Genomic DNA, 10848 nt, shown 5'->3' on the forward strand with positions numbered 1-10848 from the left:
TATCTATCTATCTATCTATCTATCTATCTATCTGTCTGTCTGTCTGTCTATCTATCCATCTCTCTATTTATCTATCTATTTATACATCTATTTTAAACTATCTATCTATCTATCTATCTATCTATCTATCTATCTATCTATCTATCTATCTATCTATCTATCTATCTATCTATCTATCTATCTATTAAAGTATTAAAAACTGCCTGGTGGGCATTAGTATCAGCATTGTTATGAAAGCTCTATGTTTTTGGATTTTATGGTTATTTCACCTTTGAATGAAGTTTAGTATGATGGAGATATTGATATTTAGAGCAATGAACATTTTTTTTATTCAGCATTTTGTTTAGTAGTTCTCCAGTTTAGAACTGAATCTACTTGCTAGAGCTCAGTGTACCCTAGCAACCAGGCAGTGCTTTCACTTGCATATGAATAGTAGAGGCCCTGAACAATATAACAATAAAATGGTAGTTTTACAGAGTAATAGATTTTTGTCTGTTGACCCCTATTTGAAAGCTGATGGGGTCATAATAGGTAATAGAAAAACTATAATTGTTGTTTAAAGGAACAACTGAAATGCTTCTTAAAATAAACCAAGATTCCAAAAAAAGATAATCTGTATACAACATCCTTACCTTCATGAGGAACAGCTTTCTATTGTACCTGTTATATGAATATAGTTCATTTAATACACCATGCTAAAGGGATTATTTTTGAGCATAGCAAAATAGCCTCGACACTCAGAGTAAGATTACTCATCACTAAGAATGTGAATGAAAAGTTTCAGGAGGTCATGAGTAGTTTGTAATGAAGGTCTGCATTTCACACTGACATTTTGAGATTTACTCTGCTGATACCCTATTATATTGCACTGCAGGAATGTAATTTTTTTTATTGTATTTTCTTCCAAATAATTCATTTTTGTATGTTTCCTTTGTATAGGACCGCAATCAACGTACGACTGTGACTGCACCATCTTGTCCCCAGGAACTGGTCATTGAAGCAATGATCACAGAACAGGTGGTATCAAAAGCACTTGTTGAAAAACTTCTGACTCCACAGAAGAATGTAAGTTTTCTCATCAGTATATAAATGAGCATATGTTGCCTCTCAGTAACCATTTATCCAGAAATATAACCATTTCAACTGAAAAAAGTGTTATTTTATGTTGAGTGAGTGAAACTTGTGACTTAACAAAATAGTTTTTCTGAGTAAATATTAGTTAAATTTAAATGAATATATCTGGCCATGCCTCTATTAAAACAATACATTTGGACAAAAATGTAACATTTTATAAGAAACTCTGCTTTTTCCTTAAATATATGCCATGAAAGAGATTAAATTAAAACAAGTTACAAGGGCACTGAGTCAAAATAAAATTTCAGATGACTAAAAATAACCCCATTGACAATAAAATTACCTTTTATTTTGAATAGTCTTATATTATTGTTATTATTATTCTATAATAAAAGCTGACTATTCAGTCAAGGCTCATAAGAATTTGTTTTACTTGAGTGCTTAAGTGTGTGTATTTCATTTCTGCAGGAATCTAGCTGCAAGAATATTAAAGCTAGAAAAGCTCTTGAGAGAAAAGCTCAAGATGAAGCCGAACAATACACAAGGCAGAAGAACAAAAGAATGAGGGAACAGGAACAAATTAAACAAATTCTAAAAGAAGAATCTCTTGAGAAAGCTGAACAATTTGCAACACAGCAGAAAGAGAGACTGAAAGCTAATGAAAGTCTGAAGATCAGCATTCTAGACAAAGAAGTGCGAGAAGAATCTAAAAAACAAATATTAAAACGCAAATTAAGAAATGTGCTTCTTCTGGAAAAGTGGAAAGTTCAAGAAAAAGAAGACCAGGAGGAAGCAAGTAAGGAAATGAGGAAGAGGAATTTGCGAAATGTGCTTATTAAAGAAAAAGTAAAAATTCAAAAACAAAAGGAATCTGTAGAGGAAGCTCAGCGATTTGCTATACAGCAAAAACACAGATTGATAGCAAATGAGAGACTAATGACCAACATTCTAGAAAAAGAAGAACAAGAAGAACCTAACAGAGAAATATTAAAATGCAAGGTAAGAAATGTCCTCCTTCTCGAAAGTTGGAAAATTCAAGAAAATGAAGCTCAGAAGGAATCCAGCAGAGAAATAATACAGCGGAAACTGAGAGAGGAACTTCTTAAAGAACAAGCTATAATTCAACAACAACAGATAAAAAATCAAACACTAGACAGCACAGAAGTTAAGAAACACATAAAAAGTCTAGAGCAAGAAACTGAGGAAAAGGTGAGTTTGTGCTTGGAAATGGTGGTCATGAATTATAAATACAATAATTAAACCATTAGCAATCAATATGATGTTTGTTTTAAACAGATGCCTTGGAAATTCTTCTCATTACTTGCTATAAGTGATAAGAAGGGTAGCAAATTTTGTACCTTATATTACAAAACCCCCTTCATATTTAAAACTGGAAATATATTGTTTCTTAAAATAAACAGGTTTCAGTGGGTCATGTTACACAAGTGACATCACTAATCTCAATTATAACTCACTTGACTCTATTATAAGAATATATGTTTTCACATAACATCATATAATCATGACTTTTTTGTATTGTACTGAAATTACCTCTGGATAAATAAATCAATTTGAATAATCATAATTACAGTAAACGTGTATAGACCTAGTTTATTTTCCAGTAGCAAAGCTTCTATACCAATTGTTCATCTCCATGAGGCATATATATATATATATATATATATATATATATATATATATATATATATATATATACACTGCATTTTAGGAAAACAAAGCAAACAAAAAAGCCCCATTGTGCATTACATAGTAATAGTGTAACATAATAGATGATAAAATCCATCAAGTTCAATCCTGAGATACTTGCTTCATCATTTTCCCTTTGAATTCTATCTCCACAGGTTGAGTTTATCAACAAGCAAGAAGAGCTAGCTATTAGTGAGAGAGAGGAGAAGAAAGAAAGCAACTTTGCAGAGGTGGAAATAGAGACACCAGAAGAAATGAAAAATATGGAAATAGAAACATCTCCAGAGGAAGAAGCTCAGATGCTTCCAGGTGCAGTTTTATATCAAATCAATATTGAGTATTCTTGCTGGTTGGTTTTTGTATATTATATTGTACAAATCATACACTAAGGGGCAGATTTACATATGGTCGAATATCGAGGGTTAATTTGATATTTGACTTCGAACCGCAAATTTTTTTTCGACCAAAGAATTGCACCTCGGTAGGTTTTAGGTGGCGAAGTAGGGGGTCAACGTTTTTTTTAAAGAGACAGTACTTCGATTATCGAATGGTCGAAAATTCGAACGATTTTTTGTTTGAATCGTTCGATACAAAGTCTAAGTCATAGTCGAAGGTCGAAGTAGCCAATTCGATGGTCAAAGTAGCCAAAAAAATCATTTGAAATTTTATTCTATTCCTTCACTTGAGCTAAGTAAATGGGCCCCTAAGTGGGTTATTAATCAAGCACCAAATATTTATCAAGATTCATTAAGTCTGATGGTCTATAAGCTCAGAATCTGAAACCTCAGCATCTAAAAGCTCTTGAGGTCCTGTATAAGTCAATGGGGAAGGTCCCAGTATCTGAACTGATAATTTCGGGGATTTACCTAAAAATCTGAAAAATTTTAGTTTTTACGGAAAACTCTGAACTATTCAGAGTTTTGCCCGACCCTATTTTTTCGGGCTTTTTTCTTCATAAATAAGGTCCATTCTGGAATTCGGAGTTGCTCCAAGCTAGATATTAGAGATACTGAGATAAATTCGGACCTTGATAAATAACCCCTTAAAACTTACATTTCTGCAAATTAAATAACATCTGAATACTCTTCTATTCAATATAGTTGTATTTAAACCTCTATTTCTTATCTTGTCATCAGCTCCAGCCAAGCAAAGTCCCGAGAAAGTTCCTGCTGAGGAACTAAAGGTGAGTATTGGAAAGAAAAGCAACGCCACAGAGGTTGAAATAGAGAAAACAGAAGAAATGAAAAAGATGGAAATAGAAACATCTCCAGAGGAAGAAGCTCAGATGCTTCCAGGTGCAGTATAGCATATCATTCATATTGAGTATTTTTGCTGATTGGTTTCTGTATATTATATTGTATAAAATCAAACACTAAGGGGGTTATTTACTAAACTCTGAATCCAAAAAATGATTCTTTTTTTTTAGTAAAAAAACAGAATTTAAGAAAACACCAATTTTGGGAATTAATTTTTTTTCGGGAAAGTGTATTGATAAATATAGAGGAAAAATCCCGTACGGATTTTGTCAGAGTATTTGTTCAGATAATATTGAGATAAATTTGGACTTTGATAAATGGGCCTCACAAACGTACATTTCTGCAAATTAAATAACATCTCAATACCCTTCTATTCAATATAGTTGTATTTAAACCTCCATTTCTTATCTTCTCTTCAGCTCCAGCAAAGAAAAGTCCAGAGAAAGTTCCTGCTGAGAAACTAAAGGTGAGTTTTGGTTTCAGGAAAACAGAGTGGAGGTTGTTTTATTCAGGATTATTAGTTTTTATGGGATGTAAATAAAATCCCACTGAAAGTGATAGGCCCCTTAGGCATCTACATACTTCTCTTGTCTTTGTACAAATGGCACAGGCCAGAGTTAGTGAGTTAGTCTGACAAGAGAATAGGAAAGGCATCACAGAAATAACTTTAAGTTGTAATATTTTAAATATTTTAAAAAACCCAAACTCAATCGTGCAAAACACCTCAAGAAGTTTTTTTTTAATAAACAATTTTCCTGACTGCTGGACAATGAATAAAAAAAACACTTAAATTAGAAAGATTTGATTGCTATAACTCTAAAAAAATTGATTTAAAAAACCCCTACATTATAAAAAAGCTTAAATATAGATATACATCTCTTATTTAACTTATATAGAATTTTGAGAGATTTTAGTTGCCAATTTTGTTTTGTAGAATAACATTTTCCCTCAATGCAAAATTAATGTAATTTTTTTGGATGGGTATCCCTTTAAAGTTACTTTTAGTAAGATAGCAAAGATTTTTCTCTGTTCAATTTTTTCTGAAAATGTTTTTCATCGCATCCTTTTTACGTTGGATCTCTATAGGACACTGGGAGCCAAAAGGCATCTCTTCATATTTCATCACCTGAAGCAGATGCACAGAAGGATGTTAGGGAAAAGCCTGAGGTAGCCAATCAGGATAAAAATACAAACCTGCAAAAGACAATAGCAAAGGAAGAAACTAGAAATAAGAATAGAGTTCGGATCCGTAGAGGTGCTTTTTCTTTACATATATTTTACTAATTGCTGTTTAACTTCAAACCTGTTCACAACACCCAGCTAGATTGATATCTGTTATAGTCAATGTCTGCATTTAATCCTAGTGTTTACATGCATATCACAGACAGGGCAATTGATGTAGAATTATATGGGGAGCACAGTTATATATAAGGAATTACCTCTCAAAGACACCAGCCACTAAGTACCCATCAAGAGTACCCATAGTACTGAAGTTAATGGAAATATAGTCATGTTCACTAGTTCAAAAGCTTTTGAAAATGTACTTTAATGGTTCTCAGTACGGGGCTATCGATATAAAGTTACTCAGACCAACAGCTTTGGAATTAACTCATTCCCACTCATAAACAGAAGGCCCTACAGCCATATAGTCCCACAGTTCCCAATGGTACTTTTTGCAATGTAGCTTAACCAACCTTTTCTTTTTTTATCAGTACCTATAAAGAAACCAGAGTCGTTCTTTGATTTTCCTGACCGGATGAAGGTAAGTATTAATGGCAAAATAAATAGGCTTTTCTCATACGTGCTATATTGAACCTGAATTAATGGTATTTCTTTTACTTCTCTAGCGGAGAACTCACTATTGTCGGATCGTTGATGAGCTTGACAAAACTCTAGACCAAAATCAGGTGGAAAGAAGGTAATTATTCTGAAATATGTTTGTTGTTTTATCAGTGGTTTATATGGGATGGCAGATTGCATGACATCTTACCCATAGTGCATATATAAATATATATATATGTGTCCAAGTACAACAACTGTTTAAGTTTGGGTTGAAAGTTTGGCCCATAACAAAGAATGTGCAAGAAATAAGTTTAATTAAATAAATGTTTTTCATTTTAGGCTGGTGCAAAAAGCAATACCATCTATTACAGATTTCCAGCTCCAATCATATATCGGCGAGGGTGCATTTGGAAAGGTAAGCTATTCTGTCTCTTTATGATAAATCAAAATCTATTCAAAATCTATTCTGGGTGACTTGAGGAGAAAACACATAAATCATTTGGCTAGGAATTAGACAGCAAGAAAAAGTGTATGGTTCCTCTATTTGAACTACTTGTGCCTATAACCACTGCTGAACATAAAAGATTGTCATCCACTCATTGGTGACACCACAAGGACTTTTATACCTTGAGCAGCTCTAACTAAAAACAAATAAATAGGTTATAGCAACCAGTTAGTGACCAGCAACTGATTTGCACTGATTCATTCTGTCAGTTGTATTCTAAAGATACTGTAAGTTATGATGTAAGTAAAAGAGCTAAAAATAAAGAAGGTGACCCTGGTTTCAAGATGTGGCCTTATCATGCTTAATTTCCACTTTTCAATGTGTTTTTTCTCCATCACAAACACCTAAATAGAACGGTAGCACCAAATATGTATTGTATTGTATCTCATGAAGCTCTTTCATTGCAGGTCTACAAGGGACAACACAGAACCTCTGGAAAGACTGTGGCAATTAAAACCATAGAAATGCACGATATCAACAATAGAGGTGTATTTCATTGGTAAGTTATGGGTCAAATAGTGATTTTATGAAGCTATAAAAATATAGATTTTCCATAAAAGAAACACTGTATATATTAAAAATAATGTGGCTTTACAAGACATAGTCACATTCATCAGCTTCCTAACTAATGAGGGGGGGGGGTGCTCAGAGATGTATAATATTAACAAGGGGTTAAAATGATGTAGAATTAGAGCATTTGGACATTTATAAGAGACAGGCCTTGCACAAACCTCAGATTGTAACATGTCTATACAAATTTATTTTAATCAGAAATCACTTTATGAAAGAACATTTGAACTACTCACTCACTATCTCTGCCATAATTCAATGTGACTTTTTCACGTACTTTTAACGGTTTTAATTTCCCAGTGTTGCCCAAGAGCAGCGCATCCTCCGGCTGATCGACGAGGAGAAATGTCAGTTCCTTACCAGTTTACTCTGCTCCTTCCAGACTGAAGATCATTTGTGTCTGGTTATGGAGTATGCGGAAGCAGGAAACTTAGCAGCATTCACGGCTCAACCTGGAATGCCACTTGAGAGGGTTCGGTAAGTACTACTTATCTTTTAGGGAGCTCAACCCAAGGTGAAAAACCCTTATGTCATTCTTACCACTTTTTATATCTAATACTATTATTATTGGGTACTAAATAGGAAGAACATTGGCTTCCCACTAGTCACACCAAACCATTTACTGGTTCATGCCAATAAAGGTTGCTCCATCCAAGTTTTAATGCTCTGTGGGAAGTTGAGACAACAAAATGTCATGTTCCACTAAATATTAGGGCTCAGGAATAACATATTTGCCATAGCTATATATTGATACGCTTGCATTTATGAAACTGATTTAAAAACTGATATAAAATGTATAATTTATTTTAATCTTTACAGATTCTACTCCGCTTGCATGGTTCTAGGACTGCAGTTCTTACATGAGCACAATATCGCCCATCGGTAAGTAATAATTAAGTCTTATATTTATTTCAGACCTTTTATATTATACATATTTTTGTTGAACCAATATCTTATAATGCACTTCTATTTGATTTGCAGAGATCTAAAACCAGAGAACATATTGCTGTATGGTGATGGTTATGTCAAAATTGCAGACTTTGGGATCAGCGAATTAGGTAAGATTTGTAACATATACACGGTTAAGCAGTTGAGCATTGGTCATATATGTTATTGTAACCAGAGGTAGACAGAGGGGCACAGTACAACAACCTGCTTTGTGTCATATACTGGGTAGATAATTAAAGACCTGCAGTGACTTCTGCTCTTCTGTTCAACCAATCAATATAACTTTTATATGGATAAACTTTTAACTTATTGCTTTCTTTCTGCTTCAGGAATGAACTTTGACACCATAACCAATGGCGAATGTGGAACCATCTTCTATAAGGCCCCAGAATTATTCCGTGGTCAATACACAAGATCAGTAGACTGGTGGGCACTGGGAGTGACCATTTATGAACTGCTCACTGGAATCGTAAGTATCTATTTAGAGTACAAAGTGGGCAATCACTGATAGAGTTTTCACAAATCCATTTTTAACTACATTTAGTAGTTCTGACTTCTGCTCTATGTTCTGAATGTACTGACAGGCATGGTATCACCATAATCAGCTCCATGCACTGATAGGCCAATGATACACCAGAGATTTGTGCCTGAGCAGAAATCAGAGGCTCAGCCTTTTTTTCATCCTGTTTGTTTACAACGGCCAAAAAATGCCTAATGCACCACAGGCCTTAGGGTGAAAATGATTCTCTCAGAGTATTTTGGAAACCTATTTTTTTGTTGAGACTTATTGTATAGAGGAAATTCAGAAAAATCTACAAATGGATCATTATCACCCTCATAACATGGGAAACCTTGACATGGTTTTTAGCTTGAAATTTAAAAATGTATTTACTACTAAATTTCCAATCAGTAAAGTATATGATGCAGATGCAGGTGTTAGCTTCTCGAACAAATAAAAATTGCCTTCAGGCATCAGAGCAGATTAGCAAACAAAATCACATAACTTTAAAGAATATTTCCTATAAAGAAAACATAATTTGCAGGAAAAAAACATACATTTTTTTCTTATTTTAAAAGGGCCTATAAAGGACACACACAAAAAAATAATTAAAAACATAAAATGTACATAGTGAAAATGTAATGATTATGAGTTAATTTTTAAAAGATACTATTAGATATCAAGCAAATACAAATTATCCGGAAACCCGTTATTCAGAAAGTTCCTAATCAAAGAAAGGCAGTTCCAAACTAAGATAGAATTAATCCTTATTGGAGGCAAAACCAGCCTATTGGGTTTATTTAATGTTTATCTGATTTTCTAGTAGACTTAAGGTATGAAGATCCAAATTATGGAAAGATCTGTTATCCGGAGAACCCCAGGTCCTACGCATTCTGGATAACAGGTCCCATACCTGTACCTTCTTTGTTGGCTGCTTGGTTGGGAAAATCCTATAGAACTTATAAGTTATAGACCTTTACTTGTATCCAAACTCAACACTTTGGGGTTTTTTTGTTGTTTTTTCAGGTACCATTTAATGGAACAACTACACTTGAAATTTATGTAATCATCAAAAGCGAGGAGCCAAAATATCCAGAAGATATAACTGAGGATACGCTCAGTATATTAGTAAATGTAAGTTCCAAGCATGATTTCAGTATGTTGGGTTGGCATGAGAGTTCTGCACAAAAGTAAAGCCTTTCCATTATTACTTACCCTATGCTTATATTTGTCCTTACTACGATTCAATAAAAGTACTTAAGTACCACAATTTGTTTTGCAGCTCTTAAAGAAAGATGCACAGCTTCGCCTTGGGACAGGTGAACATGGTACAGAGGACGTGAAGAAGAGTCCATTCTTTGAGGTATGTTATTCTGGTATCCTGCATGCCACATTCACTTATTTTTGCTCATACCCACTATGAGCTAATGATTTTGTCTTTATTGCAAATCTGCATACTTTGAATAGATTAATAATGTACATTCTATTTCTCCTGTTTTTATAGGGATTAGACTGGGTGGCTCTTGAAAATAAAGAAATCCAGCCCCCATTTATCCCTGAAAGAAGACCACACGAACAACCAGAAGCAGAACTCGAATTAAAAACGGAGGTTAAAGCAAAACTGTGGGAAGACACCCAATGGGGATTAGATGACCTGAAATACCCCATGGGTTCATCTTCTGATAGCGAAACATAAACCTACGTGGGCTGCTTTTTACTCCCAGCCCTGGTGCATAGGCAGCACAAGCTATACATTTGTTAAAAATGTATATATGTCTATTTTTATTTGTATATTGCTCACAAACCCCTGTCAATCACTGGAAGCGACATTTCAAACACTATCGGAATATAGCCAAATCTCTTATTATAAACTCAACATCAACAAAACCCAAGATTACCCCTAAGAACCCCAGCAAAACCAACTAACCCAACTGAAACAGAAATGGATGGATCTACAAAGAACACAAAGCAATCCATCCACTTACTACAACAAAAGCCCTGATGATCTGCAATTGCAGACAACAAAGAACTGGAACCTAAATGGACTAGAAACAATTGGACAACTATTTCAGTTAAACACACTAAAGTCATATGAAGACCTCTAAACCCAATTGAACCTACCAAAGCACCACCTATATAAATATCTGCAAATAAGACACCTCCTATCACCATGGCAGAAGAAAAGATTATCAGTGCTGTCCAATTTATATGGTACAGAGGGCCGGAATTTTTCTAATCTACATGGTGGAAGGCCGATACTGGAAACCAGTGTTAGCCACTCCCTGTTTTTAGACCACACCCACTTTAAACCACACCCATGTTACCAAAGACCATGCCCGCATTAATAGCAAACCAAAAAACCAGATGGTTGGTGCTCACTGTAGGGATCAGGGCTGGAACTAGGGGTAGGCAGAGGAGGCGGCTGTCTAGGACGCCATCATTGAGGGGCACACTTTTAATGGGGTTTTTTTTCAAGCATTTATTTAATAATTTGTTTCAGTAATCAT

At 34.4% G+C, this 10848-nt stretch overlaps 1 protein-coding gene across 1 annotated transcript; it reads left to right on the plus strand.

Annotated features, from left to right (window-relative positions):
- The first annotated feature begins 6692 nt into the window (after positions 1-6692).
- Positions 6693-10214, plus strand: LOC121398798 (serine/threonine-protein kinase N2-like). Its single transcript, XM_041578112.1, has 8 exons — positions 6693-6823; positions 7195-7371; positions 7714-7776; positions 7876-7952; positions 8172-8311; positions 9368-9475; positions 9624-9704; positions 9846-10214. The coding sequence occupies exons 1-8, from the start codon at positions 6693-6695 to the stop codon at positions 10035-10037; spliced, it is 969 nt and encodes a 322-aa protein (XP_041434046.1). The 3' UTR covers positions 10038-10214.
- Positions 10215-10848: the final 634 nt, after the last annotated feature.

The sequence above is a fragment of the Xenopus laevis genome, chromosome 9_10S (genome assembly GCF_017654675.1).
Source record: "Xenopus laevis strain J_2021 chromosome 9_10S, Xenopus_laevis_v10.1, whole genome shotgun sequence".
Classification (NCBI taxonomy): domain Eukaryota; kingdom Metazoa; phylum Chordata; class Amphibia; order Anura; family Pipidae; genus Xenopus; species Xenopus laevis.

Coding starts and splice junctions, on each gene's coding strand:
- LOC121398798 (XM_041578112.1), top strand. CDS start 6,693: ATGTATTGTATTGTATCTCATGAAGCTCTTTCATTGCAGGTCTACAAG. Junction 7,777..7,875: donor GAGCACAATATCGCCCATCG/GTAAGTAATAAT, acceptor TTTGATTTGCAG/AGATCTAAAACCAGAGAACA. Junction 7,953..8,171: donor CTTTGGGATCAGCGAATTAG/GTAAGATTTGTA, acceptor TTTCTGCTTCAG/GAATGAACTTTGACACCATA.